This window comes from Sinocyclocheilus anshuiensis, unplaced genomic scaffold (genome assembly GCF_001515605.1).
Source record: "Sinocyclocheilus anshuiensis isolate Anshui unplaced genomic scaffold, SAMN03320099.WGS_v1.1 scaffold281, whole genome shotgun sequence".
NCBI classification, from domain to species: Eukaryota; Metazoa; Chordata; class Actinopteri; order Cypriniformes; family Cyprinidae; genus Sinocyclocheilus; species Sinocyclocheilus anshuiensis.
Window position 1 is genome coordinate 247594 of NW_015540849.1, and position 19100 is coordinate 266693.

Genomic DNA, 19100 nt, shown 5'->3' on the forward strand with positions numbered 1-19100 from the left:
AAAATATAATTAAAATGTTACGTGTTACTTCCCTAATATGTCTACTACTTACGCAAACGTTGATCACACTACAAACAATACAAAACTGCTATAAGAAACAGAAAATATTAATTCATTGTTTACCTGGGTCTTCAGTCTATGATTAGCTCACCTCACCTCTTATCTGACAAGTCTTCGGGTTTGGGCTTATGGGGCTGTCACGTGATGAATGAACGACTCAAACCCGAAGACTCGAGAGATGAACTAATCAAATCTCTTTCCGGCTCAGACTGCATTGTTTAAAGCTTATGAGGCTGTCACGTGATGAACGAACGACTCGGAAAAACCCGAAGACTCGAACCGGGTGAACTACTTGACTAATTCCAGTACAGAACCTATAGGATGTTGCGCATGCGCGACTGAACGAATCACTCCCCGAGACGACTCGTTCTTCCCGAGTCACATTAAAGATTCGTTCAAAATGAACGGATCGTTCAAGAACGACCCAACACTACGTCAAAGCTCTTCCCGCGTTATTCAACCTAACTATGTGCCATGCTGTGCAGAAGACACGTCTAGGTTAGTTGCAAGGGTAGATTTTCTTAAGGTACGTGTATATTTTAAAACTAATTGTGTTGTGCCTGCGATGGGTTTTATAATAACTTCCAAATTAAGTTGTGTATTAGAGCTGCACGATTAATCATTAAAAGATTGCGATCTCGATTCAGACAACCACACGATCTAATTTCTAAATGACAACGATTCTCCCGTGTCTATTAAACCTTTGACAAAGTCTTACCGGATCATTTAAATCTGCGTTCGCACTGCCGCTGACACAGAGAGAGCAGTTACCATGTTTGGTTAAGAAACAGCTTCACAAACAGTCTTTTCAACTACACAGTATTATTTCTGTCGTACAGTCATTCATATTATCACAGAAATACTGGGATGAAAGTTTATAATTCAGATATAAACATTGATGTCTATGGTAGCGCGACCAAAATAGAGCAAATCCGCGTTTGAAAGTAACTGCCAGATAACGCTTGTGTCGATTGCATTGTTTCGCCACTAGGTGGACTAAGATTTTTTATGTTTTTTTTTTTTAAAGAAGTCTCTTCTGTACTTCTGCTCACCAAGCCTGCGTTTATTTGATCCAAAGTACAGCAAAAACCAAAAAACAGTATTATTTTGAAATATTTTTACTATTTAAAATAACTTTCTATTTGAATATATTTTAAAATGTAATTAGTCCTGTGATTTCAAAGCAACATTTATCTGAAATAGAAATATTTTGTAACATTATAAATGTCTTTATCATCACTTTTGATAAATTTAAAGGATCCTTATGTTTTTTTTTTTTAAAGAAGTCTCTTCTGCTCACCAAGCCTGCATTTATTTGATCCAAAGTACAGCAAAAACCAAAAAACAGTATTATTTTGAAATATTTTTACTATTTAAAATAACTTTCTATTTGAATATATTTTAAAATGTAATTTATTCCTGTGATTTCAAAGCAACATTTATCTGAAATAGAAATCTTTTGTAACATTATAAATGTCTTTATCATTACTTTTGATAAATTTAAAAAATACTTGCTAAATAAAAGTATTAATATTTTTTTAATTTATTAATTTATACAGTTTCGGTTCTCAGGTGCTGCTGCCCCACTGCTCTGCACATTTTGTATGTCTGTCTCATCTAACCCACCGCATTTAGATCATCAGGTCGTCAAGAAAGAGCTGTGTGAACGAAATGTCTGCCTGATAAGAGAGAAATGTGACCAAGACCGGAAATTGGAAACCACGACCTTACAGACTCACCACTGCTGCTTCTCATGAATCAGTATCAGTCCCCATCTGTAAATAAAATGAAAGAAATTTTACACACCACAAACTGTATCCTATAAATGTATGTTAAAGGTATAGGGATATTGCTTTAAAATATTGAAACAAGGATGCAAATTCATGAGGGGTATAAAATCATTTTATATTTATACATTTATTGAGAAAAAAACATTTGCTGAATTCAAAATAGCATATTACTTTTACTTTTTGACATATCTTCATATGGCACAAATAGTAAGTGTAGTATGCAAGTATACTTTTCTGAATTCAACAAAATGGTTCATTTTCAGTTATGCCATTGTCACAAGTTTGGCTGCTGCTGTGGTCAGAAGTGCAACTGTCTTGCCCATTCTTAACAATGTATTTGCATCCCTGTTTATGAGTGATCGTAAGCTGTAGATAGAAGTAGTGTTAAGGTGCTCTCGGTTTATTACGGTGTGGGTGGATGCATTTTGCTCCGGCAACCATGATAGAGCTTGAGCTCTTTGACAGGATATTCCCTCTCACACGGAGAACTCTGAAAGAGCAGAAGCCTTTTAAAAGTTAATATGCTTATTCAGTGCATGATTATACACTAGCTGCTCACGTTTACACACACACATACACACCTGCAGTTCCTTGTGCAGTCTGAACGTGGTGCCAGAAAGCTCACAGTGACGACTGTGGAAAGTTTTGCTACTTTCACTTTTAACCTCACAAGCACGCAATGGCCCAGTTTTACACTGATTCCCTATATTCTCTGCACACACAAAAAGCAAACAACTACTGCACTGTTGTTAAAACAACAAGCAATGTAAAAGCAGTAGGCTATTATATAGGATTTATTGTAGTTGTTTTTCACTTAATTGTTGGAGGTTCTTTATTGCACCATATTATGTATGCTAAAGTAAAAGTCAAAAGCTTGGACACATTTCATTTAAGTCAAAAATGTTTCTTGTGACCTTAATAACCTCTTTTGAGCCAAATGTGTATGGTTAAATGTTTGGGATTAGTTTTGTAGACATTGTGCAATTAGTCCTTTACTAAATTAAAATGTATTCTAAAAAAGCATTCCAGAAGCTACAATAACAGAATTGATTTAAGATTTCTGACATATAAACATTGTAAATGAGCATTTAAATGTATATTTTATATGTATACTTTAAGATAGTTTTGGAATGTCTTCATTTCCACATTAAGGAAATGACTTATCACACTGAAATCTGCCATGTTTCATACTTTTTTCACCATTCTCATCAATTATGGTGACTGAATTGATTTTCAAAGACACTATGCATTGGTGTTTGTGTGATGAAACATACCCAGGTACCTCCTGATGCTGATAATATAGTGATTCCTCTTGATCATCAGGTGAGAGTGACAGCTAAGTGAAAAATAGATTGGCAGCACTCTTTCCTGGTAATGCAGAGTTCTCTCTATTACAAAAAAAAACATAAAACAATAAATACATAACTGAATTTCTTAGTCACAGAAACCATATCCAGAGTCACGTTCAATAGATAAGGTCTCATATTCAGAAAACCAATTCGCACTGCACTGACAGCCTCCTAAGTACATTGTCACTTCTCAGACATTCCATGATCCGAGAAACGCAGATTGAACTTGTTCAGTGAAAACAAGCACCAACCAACAGCAACAGATGCCAACGAGGATACCACACTGCTCCAACAAAACTTGACTGTGTTTATTGCCATTTGTCTGAATTTGTCTATACTGGGCATTTTGAACATGAGACCGTTTTTGTACTACAGAATAGTTAGTACATAGTTATTACAGTTAGTACAAATTAAACAACTAAGTTAAAATGCACTTCGGACCATGATGGACCATAATGAAGGAATTAAAACCTTTGTCATAGTTCATTATTGTACTGTACCAAAAGCGGACAATTGGTTGTTGGCCAGTTTCATGCCAAAGCTTGTGTTTTCTGTGGAATTTTGTTTAGATCGATCTGCATTTCAAATTGGTAGCTGTTGCCTCTTAACATAGAACTAAAGCAGCTCCAAGGAAAATCATCTAAAAAAATCAGGAAAGGCTTTTATCTTAATTCTTATTTGCATGTATTATTATTCAGTGCCACTTCCAGAATAGGCTGAAATCTTACCCATGTCCTCTTTCTCTAGAACTTCATAGCAGCTCCAGAACTCTTCATTGGCCTGCTGAATTCCTTTAAGCTCCAAAACCACAGAAACCAACTTGACTACGGTCATATCTGCTGTGACCTAACACATAGTACATGCAAAGAAAAAAAATGTACCTACAAACATCTTACTCTGTGGAAGTAGTATACAAATAATGTACTTAAATAAATTTAAGTCTGTGTTAAGATTAAAATATGCACCTGAACAAGCACCTCCGCACCCTCAGCTTTCTTCTCCAGGTAAACAGCACAAATGGTGCTGGATGGAGTTCGACTCAAGGGCCTCTGAAATATAATAAAGTCAGCCATTAATGTGAAATACCAGCAAAACAAAACAATTCAAATAATGTAAAATAATACATCAACAACCTTTCAGTGTTACTGTACTATCCGGTAACGTCATCAAAGCCAGCACATCAACATGAGAAGTTATTTAGATATTTCATTATGGCAAAACAGCATTTAAAAAAAAAAAAAGCTCTTAACATAATATTGTAAATGCCCATGTCCTGTGAACTCTGACCTGGGACTTGTGTTTATTCAGGATGACTGACGTCATGTTTAGCTGCCTCTGAAGGTCAGACTCAGAGACCTGCAAAAGAAGCTTCATCTCAGTCATAATTTTTATCAACAGTTTATCAGCAGCATTATATCAGCATTTTGAATTAATATTTATCAGTTGGGCTATAAGTCAGCATGAATCAAATTGCAATATACCTTTAATGCTGCACTATGTAAATTAAGGCCCTCTAGAGATAAAAAATAAATCTTCATGAGACTTGGGGAAGAAGACTGTTTTGACTGTACTTCATCCCTGCTCCTCACCATGAATGAATGTGGCTTGAGGCACCAGTGTACACATGAATACAGGGCATCTTATCAGAACGGATGGACAAATAAATAATGTGTTTATTGTTTGTTTGTTTTTGCAACCGATGATTCCCCATGAACTGTTTTGAATGATCCATGGCTAGTTTTTCTCATTCATTATGATAATGGTACTGTAGCTTCTTTTCTCCGAGTAGGGATTTGACGTGACATGCACAGTTGAATGAAGTGTGTATGCAATTATTTACCACAAAATCAGTCCCGACTGCTCTAAAACTGACATAATTGTTATTGATTTATCAAAATGCCCAAACACACTTTGATAAACCTATAATAATGATATATATTACTTCACATTAAGACATGGTTTGGAAGAAGGAATTTATCTTTAAAGGTTTCGCTAATGATCAGATTTAAAGGTTGTACTGACTCACATTAAAAATGCTGCAGTAGTTTTGGATCAGCTCCTCCACCACCTGAGATCCTGTGACATCTGTTCCATCCGTGTGAATAAAAAGGGTAGGACCGAATACGATACCAAGGTTTTGTATAGTCATCTGATTCTCATCAGACAGGTGTTGAACACTGACAAAGCAGACATTTCGGGTCAAGTTTTTGGATGTACTACTAGCAATAACTACATACTCCCCCTTATGATCAATTAAAATCAACAGAGTACCAGAAATATTCAAAACCACTTTTTAAAGTAGGTAAAAAGTTCCCGTCTATTTTTAGAGTTGCTTCATCGGAAAAGAAAATTACTGTTTTATAGTGGTTTGTGTAGTACTTTTTAGCTTTTAGACAGCTGAGCAAGCCACATGACTTATAACATACCAAACCAGGTGGTGTATGAGTGCTTTGAGTGTTTCTCTGTTAACATCTGGGAGGTTTGAAAGGAGAATCTGGTATCTATTTATCTTCTCAGTTCTGTCCTCTAGACCTGCAGAGAGTAAAAAAAAAAAAAAAGTACTTATAGTGTTCAACTACTCCCACTTTCCAAGCGGTATTAAATGTCTCATCTCACATTACTCCAATTTTTATTCACCTGCAGCTCTAAGCCAGTTGTTGTTGTTTTCTTGTCCATTAAACACTCCACCTTTGACCTCCCTGAGAAATCGTTTTAGCATGTTAGCCACGTCATCCACAGAATAGTCCGACTCAAGCAGTGTTATGCTTCGTGCATCATTTTGAAACCTCTCCAGCAGTTTGGTCACATGAGAATTAATGCCACTCTTTCGGTAAATTCCTGATGACATCAGTCCTAGAGTACAACAGACTCAATGAGCCAATCAGCTGCCTGACCAGTAAATTAAATGCCTTAATCACCATAATCAGTTACCACATATCATAAAAAAACACTCAGAATACCTTAGAACATTCTGGCAATAACACTGTAGTGACTCTTTTTTTCAGATTTTAAATTTCGACAACAGAATGTTTGTGTTTTCTTATGTAATGGGAATGTGTGTTTGTATACCATAACGTGTTACATGGTCCAGGCAGTGATCAATAGTCACTGGGACACCCAGATCAGTGAGTTGCTGTTGTGATAGTGGCTGATCTCCGGCACCGGATCTCTGCTGAATGAAGGTCTGCCAGCCCACAAAATGAGGCCTGCGGTCAGCTAGCAAATGCAGAGGTCCACCTCTCCACACAAGTACCATGGAGCCAGCACTGTCAGAGAGATCTACGTACACATACGCACTCAGAGTACATTTATACAGACACCCATATTTTCATACTGTCTCTCTATCACTACTTGTTGTGTGTGAGCTGTAACTCACTGAGTGTGAGTAGCTTGCGCAGGTCAATTATTTGTACATTGTCTTCCAGTAACACCTGGAGTTTGAAGCCGCTCAGGCAAAACCAACCAATGCCATGGTTGCCCTCGGTGCAGCGCAGGCGACCCAGACGATCACAGGTTCCACACACATCAAACAGTGCAGGAGGCAGCACAGCCTAAATCGAGGGAAGAGAAGGAAGGAAGTAGATCAGTTTATTTGTCTCCAACTCCAATATAGTAAATAAATATCGCTCCAGCTTTACAGAATAGTGCAAGGAAGGAGAGATTAATATTTACAAATAAAAAACTACAACTTTATTTTTTATGTTTTTGAAACGAGTCTCTTATGCTCACAAATTTGATTAGAAAATACAGTAAAACAGTAATATTGCAAATTATTACAGTGTAGTCAAAGACTATACAATACCTTAAAAGGACTTTGGTATAGTATTGTAGTATAGTAATATTATAATATATTATTAGGGCTGGGTTTTGACACAAATTTCATGATTTGATTCGATTCTCATTCACAAGCTTGCTATTCGATTCGATTACCGATTCGATTCAATATCGATTATTTTGTATATATATCAGGTACAGTACATGCCAAATTTTCTCAAGGGAAAAAAAAATCTCAACTAATGCTGCAAAATATACATGAAAGTCAGTTGGTACAACATTGCTTTAATATTGAAGGTTAAAATTAATGTTTTTACAATAATAAAGTTACAGTTACATATTAAGATTTCTACTTCAATTCGTTTTTTTTTAAATATAAACATTTAAATGGTGGCTGTCATAAAAACTTGATGGATTTATCCAAACATAAATTAAAACATTGAAGGACAGTAAAAAATTATAATGAATATGTTATATGGTGCATATATTAAGCAAAATGCCCCTCTCTACAGTTTATTTTTCTATCTGACTAATGAGTTTATGGTCACCGAATAGGTTTTTTCTGAGGTAAATGTGACGTTACGTGATATATTGTTTAGAAATCATTATATTGACATCTTTGCGTGGCTGAAACACAGATTGAGCGATTACATGAGACAGGATACGGACTGTAAAGTTGTACTCTTTCTTTTAACTTCGGATGTTTAGTCATGTTTATTTTGTGCTGAAACTGGTATTAATGTGGAGGAGATGATCAGTTCACGTGCGCCTCGCGCTGCCGCGTCTGTTGAACTGAGGCGCTACAACAGCGATCTGTCACTCCACATTAAACAGCGCCAAAACGGTATTTATTGTTTGAATACTGCAATACAATGGACAGAATTTGAAATCTGACACTTTGTTTCATATAAAAAGTACCAAAGCACAATGCTTATTGCGATTTATTGGATGGGAAGTAGTGCCCTTCAATGTTCCGTCTTTTAAATGAAAGCAGGCTGGGCTAATCGATTCTTGGGATTTAGGAATCGATATCGTTCTGTAAAAATGACAATCGATTAATATCGAGATATAGATATTTTTTTACCCAGCCCTATATATTATTATAGCAAAACTTTCCCATTTCTATTGTAATAGATTTGAAAATGTTATTTATTTCTGAAATAGCAAAACGGATACCTTAGTACCCCCTTGTGGTCCAGTTTGAAAACATAATCTAAAGCACTTGTTTGTAATTTAAGTGAGCTAAAAAATGTAATAAATAAATAAAAAAGGTTGATCACCATGGCAATAGCTTGGATCCAGTTCTTGACCATGCTGCCATCATCACTTCCAAACAGGTAGACTCTTCCCTCCTCAGAGTACAGTTCAAATGTGTGTTCATAGCTGCCAGCCAATTAGAGAGGACATGGTAAATATGGCGTTAACAGAATTAACGTGGTAAAAATAAACTCACTTAGGATTGAAGTTCAGGGATCATTACCCATGTTTCCCTGGGCTGTTGACAGACAGGCAGATGATTTCACTGGTCTTCATGCCACCACACTTGTGGTGACTCTGTTCACTCTTAAAGTAGCTAAACATTCCATCACTAAGACAACACCAACGCTGAGCGAAATCTACAATATTCACCACAATAAGGTTCATATACATACAGACACAAGGCACCTCAACACAACATATGTTTATGGTTGCTCATTTATTTGTAATTGAAAAACACTTTAATTTCCAATTCAATATTGTAGATTAATGTGTAAACGAAAGCCTAAAAAGCCTATAGCATGACATTTTACAATTTCCAAAAACAGTTTAAATGGTCACATAATTTAAATGTAATTAAAGTTAAAAAGTTAAAACAAATTTGAAATTGTGTTTATTCTACAACTATAACGTTTTATAATTTTATATCTATAATTATTAAAATATTTCTTCCACATTTATTTTGGTGCTATCGGTTAAAAAAAAACATTTTAGAAATATTAATTATATACTGTAAAAATATTTTGTTGTATGTATATTCTATATATACACTGTATATAAGTTGTAAGATCCACTTTTAATGTTAATCAAGATTCTTGCATAGTACAATGAACGTTTTATCCCAAATACCAGGTAAAATGAACCTTTTGATGATATAAAAGTATCATTTTAGGCTTTTAAGTCTTTTTGGAAGTCAAACATCCTCACAAATACACAAATTTAATATCATCAGTTTACTCAATGAACACATACCTGCTTTGGTTTTGTGGTCTGTGATTGGCTTAGCTGATGAGGCGGTCTTAAAAAGATAGCCAGACTGAGATCGAATGGATGCATCTTTATCAACTGGTGTATACGACTCTAATAAACAACAAATCAAGATGAGTGTGAACCTGTGCATCGAAACGTATGTACATTGCATGTGTGTGTATTTGTGCACCTGAGTTCAAGTTCTGCATAAGAAGCTCCGCCTGTACTGTTTGGCCACTGCGTTTGGCCAGAGAGAGTGGAGTAGGGAATTCTGGGATACCAGTGTTGCAGTTGATATTTGCGCCACAATTCAGCACTGAGAGAGTCTCCAACAAATCACCAGACTGCACCACTGAACACAGAGCCTAGGAAACCCAGAGCAACCGAACATGAGAGAAGAACCGTCATTTGATGTGCATTTAGTGTCATTTTTTTGCCATTTGTATTGAATTGACTAACACTGTTGAGTGCCTCCTGTTGGCCACAGAGTGTGTGGTATTTGCGATATTTTCCATCTTTGTATTTTGCTGTGATGTGTTCGAGACGTTGCTCGCTGTGTGCGCTCCAACAGAGACTCTCGCTCGGGGGAACATTTGCTCCCCAGAACTGATTTGCTTTGCCGTTACCCAGCAGCAGAAAAACCTGACAACACATAAAGAGATCATCATGCATCATCCTGAAAGAGAAAGGCACAATTGCACCTGCAAAGCATGAATTTAACTATCAGATGTAGCTGTGGCAACACATAGACTGGATGCATCATATTCATTGTACCCTGATGAGGTCATCAGTCCACACTCGTTCATCCAGCTTCAGACTGCGAACCTTTGACACGTTCTGGCCCAGACTTCTGTGTGCACCTGTTATCACACAAATGTGCACATATTTATGAGCCCACATACAGTAGCCTACATACATACAACAGCTGTCATTTGTTAACATGTAAGTGTTTGTATGCACCTGCACATTTTTCACACAGCAGAACACACAGGTTGACTGAAGCCCACTCCGGCATCGAAGAGCTGCAGTCCGCACACAAGCGGTTTGATGGCACGCGCCAAATGCTCTCACACAACCCATCACATGACAGAGCACTCACACACTCATTAAGTGCCTCAGACCATCTCTGCTTCTCACTCTCTGAATCCACCATAAAACTAGAGAGAGAGAGAAAAATACAAATGTAAATAGGGGGCTCGTGCAGGTGTTTTTCATTAATGTAGTGAGTTAGTTCACAGTTTCATTATTAAGTTTATGGTTTATTTTGCTTTGTCGAGTAAGTCATGTCCACATATGCCATCTTTGAAGCCCTGACAGACCTTCATAAAGTATGTAAAGCAAATTTTTTTGTGACAGTTATAGATCAGTGAATGTGCTTGAAGAAACTTCAGGGAATAACGCTTGGATAGCTGCATTTGTTTTTTGCTTTTGATCCACATTGTAGTGTATTGAGCCCAGAGTTGCCCACTTAAACAGGAAGAGACTGTCTGGCTGGTATATGAATTGACACTATAAAAAAATAATGGAAATGTACACTGAACCTGTGATCAGGCAATCTGATGAGAGCTTCATAATTCTGTCATTATTGTTAACTAAACCTAAAACTATTAAAAACTGTGTTCGGTAATTGAAATAAAGCTGAATTAAAATAAAATATAAATATTAGATGAAAAACTTACATTTAGGAAAATTAAATATGTTTAAATTGAAGTACTAAAATACTGTAACTGAAATAAAAATATATGGAAAAATATTGAAAGAAAAAAAAAAAAAAAAAACATTACAAAATTACTAAAACTTAAAAGGGATAAGGGATAGTTCACCAGTTCACTGGTTGCGTTGCTGTCTATGCAGGGTCAGAGAGCTTTCCAATTTCATCAAAAATATCTTAATTTGTGTTCCGAAGATGAACGGAGGTCTTACAGGTTTGGAACGACATGAGGGTGAGTAATTAATGACAGAATTCTCATTTTGGGGTGAACAATCCCTTTAAAATAAAAATTAGAAAAATAATTCAAAAAAGCTAAAGCTAATTCTAAATATTTATAAAATGCTTTAATACTATATAAATAATAAGTGCCTTCCAGCTTGTGCAAAATGTGAAAAGTTGCAGCGTTTACCTGAAAGCTCTGTATGGAGTGGTGAGCGTGAAAGAGCGCTTGTTTTCTCCATCTCTCACGTTGGCCATTCGCATATCTATATCAGTGATGCCTACACCCTGAAAATATTCCTATACACAACACAAACACAAATAATCTATTAATTAACTCACCAAAACATTTACAAAGGCATCCATTCACATTCAGACTCACACCTCATGGCTCCTGAAGAGGAACAGTTTGTCCTTGCTGATAAGTGTGTAGACTTTGGTGCGTGGCGACAACATTTCCATGCAGCCCTCGAAACTAATATTCACACTTCCATTCCTAAAGAACAGATTCCGGGGCTCCAGATTATGTTTGTGATCACTCAGAATCTTTTCAATACAACACACCCAGTCATTTCTTTCCTCTGTAAAAAATAAAATAAAATAAAAAATACACATACAATAAAAATGCATGTAAATGATTCATAGCCTGAATGCAAAAGCAAAGATGTGTATTAGACGTTCTGCAAGGTTAGGAAAAAATAGATGGACAAATACACACGAGTGCTTTCAGCTCGAAACAGGAAAGTCCGGCTCTGACTGTGGAGCTCGAATCGCAAGTCTCCTACCCTGACCACCTTATCGACAGATCCCAGAGACACCATCCTTTTAGAGTATACTTCCTGTCACAGAGAGACAGACAGGGAGTAATTCTTTATTACACACAGAGCTGGGTAGATTAATTACAAATTGCAGTCCGTTACTGCTTCCAAATTACATGACAAAAATTGTAGTTACTAATGTAATCTATTACATTACATTACATATTTTAGGTAATATAATCAGACTACTTTTTGATTACTTTTGACGCAACTTGTTTATCAGATTGATTTAAATAGGACAGTCTTGTACCCTATTGATATAAAAATACAAAGAGAAAAAAAAAATGCCATTCCTTGTAATTAACAACATGAAGTGCATTAAACACTACATTACATCAAGGTTTCCCAAACTGGGGTTTGTAAAGGAACTGCAGGCAGTTCTTGAGTATAATGAAAAGCTAATAATCAATTAAATCATCAAAATGTCAAATTAAAATAAATCATTTTAAAACAACATAAATCAAAATAAAACACTTACTAAAAAAATTGATTTTATTTGTTTACTTGCATGTCAGAACTGTGAACATGCAAATGTGATACTTAATTATTAAAATATTTATTTTGAAATATCAGAGGTAGTTCAAGTAAACATATGGTAAACAAGGTTCAGATGGCAAAAATAGTTGGGAATCCCTGCATTACATTTAATCTAATTACAAGTACTTCATTTCTGGAATCTGATTACGGAATCCAGATGACATGTTATCAGTTTCTACCCAGCTCTGGTTTCACAGGCAGTGTTGGGGAAAGTTACTTTTAAAAGTAATGCATTACAATATTGCGTTACTCCCTAATAAAAGTAACTAATTACGGTACTTAGTTACTTTTTATGGAAGTAATGCGTTACATTACTTTTGCGTTACTTTCGCGTTACTTTTTAAATATGAGCAGGGCTTGATTGTTTTTAATATAAGAAGTTCTATTTATAGCAAATGTAAAAGCCCTTTCACACCAAAAAGTGTAATGAATAAACCTCAGGCTGAAGGAAAAGTAAATTCACATCTGTACAGTAGAACGCAGGAGAAGAAACACTCTTCAGCAATAAAAAAAACAATGAAGCACAATTGTTAGTTTATCTAAAGTCATTTTTGCTTATTAGTTTGGTTAAACTGGATCATCAAAGGTCAGCAGCAAAGACATTGGTTAATAAAATGGAATTAGATACATTTGTGTTATTTAACATTTAATTATTGCAGGTTTGTGTCATATTCTGAGTTTTAATTCATTTTGATGAATACTAATTCTATTTTTTTGCGAGTGGGATGAATTAATGCACATTCACATTTAGTCTAGAACTACAGTAACATCATGTTTACACAGCGCACACAACGCCTCTGTACTTCCGATTTCTCCCAATATGGGGACAGGAGATTTGTCAGTCAATAAATGGGAAAACAAAGTAACTGGCATTACTTTTTTGAAAAAGTAACTCAGATATTTTCTTGTAAATTAAAAAAGTAATGCGTTGCTTTACTAGTTACTTGAAAAAAGTAATCTGATTACATAACTCGCGTTACTTGTAATGCGTTACCCCCAACACTGTTCACAGGTATATCAAATCATGTTTACTATCATTCCTGCCACAGAAGAACAAAATGTTGTTTCACAGGGCGACGATAACGACTCATAAAGAACACACAATGAACAATGCTACACTCTATAGACCACAAATAAATATGAAAACTAAAGGGATACATATAGTATATTTGGAAGGGGTACAATTCAAATTTACAGTAAATTTGAAAATGCAATTGTCCCCTTATTGTCCCCAATTACCTTGGCCATCATCTAATGCTCACTTAAAATAAATTTTCTAAACCAAAAATCCTTTTTAAACACTGTTAAAAGTTTATTTTTAGCAAATCTCAAAAAGAATAGCAGTTTTTCTTATTGTAAATTATAATGTTCTGGTGCCTAAAATTCACCAGCAGTATTTAAAATGACAATTTAGTTTATAGTGGTTTTTTAAATTTTATTTATTGAAACAAAACAGTAAAAAGAAGAAGAAGAAGAATATTGGCCATTTAATGGTTATCTGACATAATATAAATCTAGCGTAGCGTTAGTTCTGGCAGGTCACGTTAGTCAAGCTCGCATCAGCTGACTCTCAGCTGATCCCCATCTACCTATGGGAATACGACACCTATCTAAGCATTCATGTATAAGGTCCCTCAGTATTATCAGCAGTTTTCGCATTGCTCAATAGCTAATTACCCTCCTCCATCCCCAACTCCTCCTCTGTCAGTCAGGATTCAGTCTTCTGATTCTAATCCTAAAATGTGTACATAACATTATTGAACTTTAACGATATCTGCAATACATCTATGTTGGTTCTGTTCTGTTTACCCTGTGGGGGTTATCGCTGCTCTCTTCCATGCTAGGCTGCATGGATGCGCAGGGAGTTCTTGCCCAGAACAGAACCATACCTCCAATCCAAACTGTATGCTAATTGTCAATCATCTTTGACGATAGTGGTCCTGACAGAATTATTGGATAATCAGTATCAGCCAAAAATGAAAGAGTTCATTCAGTAATAGTGACGATTATGGTAATTAATCATAGAGTTGCGGTGCAAAGGACTGGCAGTGCATGGTTTAAAGTGTTATTATTGCTATTATTATTTTGATTATTATCTCAGAGAGAGTACACCTCTGCCTTCCTTTTTTAACTTTTACAGTCCAAACACTATCGCCCGGTTTCACAGACAAGGCTTAAGCCTAGTACTAGACTAAAGTGCAAGTCTGAGCTGTTTCAACTGAAAGAAACATGCACTGACTGATCTTAAAATATATCAGTGCCTTTGTTTTGTCTCAAGATGAACACCAGCAATGTTTTTTTTTCTAAGGCATGTTTATAAAAATTACTTAAATGTCCTAATTGAACTATGGCCTAATCCTGGCTTAGGCTAAACCCTGTCTGTGAAACCGGGCCTATAAGTGCTACATTTGCCTAATCCAAATATCAGGCAATTGAATGACTTGCTAAATGGCAAAAATTTGTTAGTCTGATGTAATCTTTGATTTAAACCGAAACCCAAAGGCAGAAATACATCCCAGCTTTCATGTTTTCGTGTTGGTCATCACCCCCTCATCATTCCAATCATTGTCTGGCTTATCATGTTTTACAGTAAATGCTTAAAACTTCCTTAAAGGGATAGTTCACCCAAAAATGAAAATGTGATGTTTATCTGCTTACCCCCAGGGCATCCAAGATATCAAAACATGGCAGGACTTTTTATAGTCATTTTGGAAGGAAACTAGTGTCTTGTGAACTAGAAAATATGATCTATCATATTTAGATTTAATCTGAATAGAAGAATCTTAATAATCTTGATTGTTTAAGATTATGAAACATTTAAAATGACCCATATAGTTATTCATTTATGTTACCTTGATGGATTGAAAATATCTCAAATATTCTGAATCCAGCTGCACCCATCGGCGCTGGTAAATCTTCGCTCTGGAAATACAAACATTAATATTATAAAACACTTATAAATAACAAAAATATAAACAACTTCAGGATGTCAGAAAAGTCGTAGAAGATATATAAATTGTATATAAGTTGTTTCTTACCCTTTTGGAGGAGTTTTCTCTAGCCAGCCAGCTTTAACAATCTGACGGAAGTCCTCTGAGAAATCAGGAAAGCCTGTACATCGGATGTCAATACTGTCCTCACTAACATGAACAAATTAATATTATTAGATACAGAATAATTCTAATTTATTTTTCACTGAAGGCTCGTGCAAACACACACGCACTGAAATAACATTATCCACATAACAGCATTTGTTTTTTCACGCACACACCGTTCTCTCAGAATTACTGTCTCTTCTTTATCCTCTTCAACTTTCAGGCTGTTAAAACGCTTCTGGATGTCTCGCAAGAGATCCTTCTGCTGGAAGACATTTAACCATTAGATACAAACAGCTGTTGATACACCACTGTTCAAAGGTTTGGGGTCAGTAGGGAAATCAGTATTTATAATTTAAGCAGCAAGAATTCCTTAAACTGATCAGAAATGGCAGTCAAGACATTTATAATGTAAAAAAAATATTTCTTTTTCAAAAATAAATAATAATAATTTTAGATGCTTCTTGAGTGTCAAATCAGCCATCGCAATATTAGAACTTTGCCATTACAGAAACAGTTTTTTTAAATAAATAAAAATAGTAAACAGTTGCATTAAACGTGATATTAAATTTTATTCATATTTCACAATATTAATTGTGAAATTTTTACTGTATTTGTAATCAAATATATGTCGCCTTAAAGGAGCATCTGATACATTTTTCCTTACTGATGCCAAAGTTTTAAACGGTAGTGTATATTCAACAAGAACTTAGTGGTAGAACAGAATATTTATCGGACAAAAACTAGAATTCCGTGTCAACTCAACCAGAGGTCCCCGGCTCAAATTTTTGATTTTGCTAATATTTTTTCTGATTGCGATATCTTTAATACTTCTTGAGTTATAGGCACACAAACTTTGGAAAAATAATCTTTATGGCACTCAGACAGGTATATTCAATGCAGTTGTTTTGACAGAAGGAAACAAGATACATTTCTAGTTTTAATATTATTTGTTCTTCAGACTTTCATCTTTAAAAGTAAAGAAGTATCATATTTTTTGCAAATTGACCCACATTTGGTTTTTGACCACTGAAAATGTGTACAATTTACTGATTTACTCCTGGAGCCATACTGAAATTACAATATCTCTGGAACTGAACCATATATGGCCTTAAAAATGAAGATGCCAAAAGGAACGTTTGTTAAGACCCAATATCTAAAAGGGCATTAAGATATCTTTAATATTTTTTTAGTTAAATGCCTGCAAACTTTGGAGAAAAAACTTGAAAAGTGCTCTTTCCCCAGTTTTGAATGGTCACCATTGTAACATAAAGCAACAAAGATTGCTAAAGTCAACAGATTTTACTAACAGACCTACCAATCTCTATGTGAAAATAACATTATGATGCTGCCATCTTTCTGAAGTCATTTTTAACCCCCTGTATCTATATTATATATATATTATGCATATTTGGCTCTGAATCTCAGGTGAAAATTGCCATTTTGACCCTCCTCTACAAAACAGTGGATTACTCCGTAAATATTTATCCATGACATTTAATATTTTGGCTTTCATCACTATACATGTTTATCTCTCTTCAGAAAAAATATTAGCAAAATTAAAAATTTGAGCCGGGGACATCTGGTTGAGTTGACACGGAATGACCCAAATGTATTAAAAATGAAGTACTGTACATTTTAGCTTGATGGCACAGCAGTGAGTATGAGTTTTACATATAGGCCTAACAAAATGACTAGTTAACCAGCTATCACACAGACACCATATAAACACTCACAGACACACAATTTACCTTTAAAGCCATGTTCTGGGATTATGTTGTGTGCACCTGTGAAGGATGCAGAAGGCATGAATAAATCGATTATCGAAGTGAGTTAATCAACCAATAAAAAAAAATGGAAACCATAATATGTGTGGTATCTTTAATACTGAAAAGGAAACTATATATCTATGAAATACAGGGCAGTCAGATAATTTTTCCTGGAACAGTTCCAAACCATCTTGACATTTCCTTACTGATTTGAAATTTGTACAACATTTTTTTCTGACTTCGGATAATTATATTTTGTTTTGGGTTAAAATAAGGAATTTTTGACTCAGTTTACACAAATACTCTGGGAAAAAAAAACAATCTAGAGAACGGTTAACTACGGTGTTGTCTATAACAATAATCTTATCAAACCTGATGTAAGGCTGTGACCTTAATTACAGAAATAAACCAACATCTCTTCCGCCCAGTAATTTACTGTAACAAACTGAATAAAGTCACCAAACCTGATGAACAGCATTTCTAAAACGTTCCCAGCTCAGACATTAAGAAACACACAACCTTTGAAAGATATCAGAAGTAACAATAGTAACAATAGTCCTTTCAGCACACACAATAATGCTCTTCTTCACTGTGGTCAAGTTTGGGAAGTAAGCTCAGATCTGTGTTCTCCATGAAACCAAGATAAAAACTCAAACATTTTTATTGTCCATTCAGCTGGAGTGGAGTGCAAAAACACACACATTAAAAAGTGCCCATGGTCTCCATCCACCTACCTATCTGTTTACAAAAATACACACATGCAGAAATAGACACTCTTATGTGAATATTAGAGGAATAAAGGTGGATTTAATAGCAGATATTGGTGAAATTAATATCTGGTCAAATAAATAAGTGGTCAAATAAACATCTGATAGCATACATTTAACTATACTTAACTATTTAAGAGCTAGTGACTAAGAAACACATGCACGCGCGCACACACAGGTATCCTTTTTCAAAACAATAGGCCTACATCTTATTGAAAATTCAAGTGTTATGTTGTATAATTATCCTCATAACCATGAACACTGTTAGTGCTATCAGTAAAAATTGTGCTACAGTTTAGGATGTTATAAACCGAGAAAAGAAGATCATGAGGTTACCTGTGTGCAGCCAAATCTGTGCTAACCAAGCCCTACTACATTACAAGGCATTTATTAAAAACACACATGTACGCGCACGCACAAACACACACACAGAGAGAGAGAGAGAGAGAGAGAGCGAGCGAGCGAGCGAGCGAGCACTATTTTGAAAATGAGGAAGTTACCATTCCTGCAATTCTTCGGATAGCTATAGCTAAGATTTGTTTTTTCTAGCTTTAAAAGCTAAAATCAATCCTGTTATCTCAACATTAATTTCAATTATCTCAACAAGAATTATTATTTTTTTTTTGGCCAAACCCTTTAGTTTTAGAAACTGGAAGCTTATGAATTTAAGTCCACACAAGCATAAGGGCACAAAGTCTGAAGAAAGATCGACTCGTTTCCGACGCTGCTGGTTGCAACTACGTACAAACTAAATGTATATTTAGACAGATATATGTAGATTGCTTACGTTAATTGTTGCGCAATGCGCACTTATGCATCAGTAGCAGCCGCAGTTCATATACCGCCCGCTAATGACTGCAGCAGTAGGGATGGGCGATACCACTTATTTTGTTTTCGATACCATACCGATACTTTTAAAGGCCAGCAAAGTTCTAAATACGAACTTTTAAATTATGAAATTTATTCAATTAGTAAATTATTCAAT

General features: G+C 35.3%; 1 protein-coding gene across 4 annotated transcripts in view; it reads right to left on the minus strand.

Annotated features, from left to right (window-relative positions):
* LOC107687703 (arf-GAP with Rho-GAP domain, ANK repeat and PH domain-containing protein 1-like) overlaps positions 1-18983 on the minus strand; it is a 21129-nt gene extending 2146 nt beyond the window's left edge. Inside the window, exons 1-27 of one of the 4 annotated variants that reach the window (XM_016485148.1) lie at positions 18903-18983; positions 17331-17366; positions 15756-15841; positions 15523-15624; positions 15337-15406; positions 11848-11968; positions 11514-11710; positions 11320-11429; positions 10160-10356; positions 9974-10059; positions 9659-9841; positions 9390-9564; positions 9203-9310; positions 8454-8589; positions 8254-8356; positions 6576-6750; positions 6269-6478; positions 5837-6052; positions 5626-5731; positions 5226-5376; positions 4487-4555; positions 4165-4248; positions 3928-4045; positions 3125-3238; positions 2432-2562; positions 2258-2340; positions 1800-1835 (exon numbers count right to left, since the gene is read on the minus strand). In XM_016485148.1, coding sequence (XP_016340634.1) covers positions 1800-1835; positions 2258-2340; positions 2432-2562; positions 3125-3238; positions 3928-4045; positions 4165-4248; positions 4487-4555; positions 5226-5376; positions 5626-5731; positions 5837-6052; positions 6269-6478; positions 6576-6750; positions 8254-8356; positions 8454-8589; positions 9203-9310; positions 9390-9564; positions 9659-9841; positions 9974-10059; positions 10160-10356; positions 11320-11429; positions 11514-11710; positions 11848-11968; positions 15337-15406; positions 15523-15624; positions 15756-15841; positions 17331-17342 — 3179 coding nt within the window. In that variant the 5' untranslated portion in view covers positions 17343-17366; positions 18903-18983. Of the gene's footprint in view, positions 1-1799; positions 1836-2257; positions 2341-2431; positions 2563-3124; positions 3239-3927; positions 4046-4164; positions 4249-4486; positions 4556-5225; positions 5377-5625; positions 5732-5836; positions 6053-6268; positions 6479-6575; positions 6751-8253; positions 8357-8453; positions 8590-9202; positions 9311-9389; positions 9565-9658; positions 9842-9973; positions 10060-10159; positions 10357-11319; positions 11430-11513; positions 11711-11847; positions 11969-15336; positions 15407-15522; positions 15625-15755; positions 15845-17330; positions 17367-18451; positions 18525-18902 lie in introns of those variants that run through there. The other 3 variants (XM_016485147.1, XM_016485149.1, XM_016485146.1) reach the window with 3 other exon arrangements.
* Positions 18984-19100: the final 117 nt, after the last annotated feature.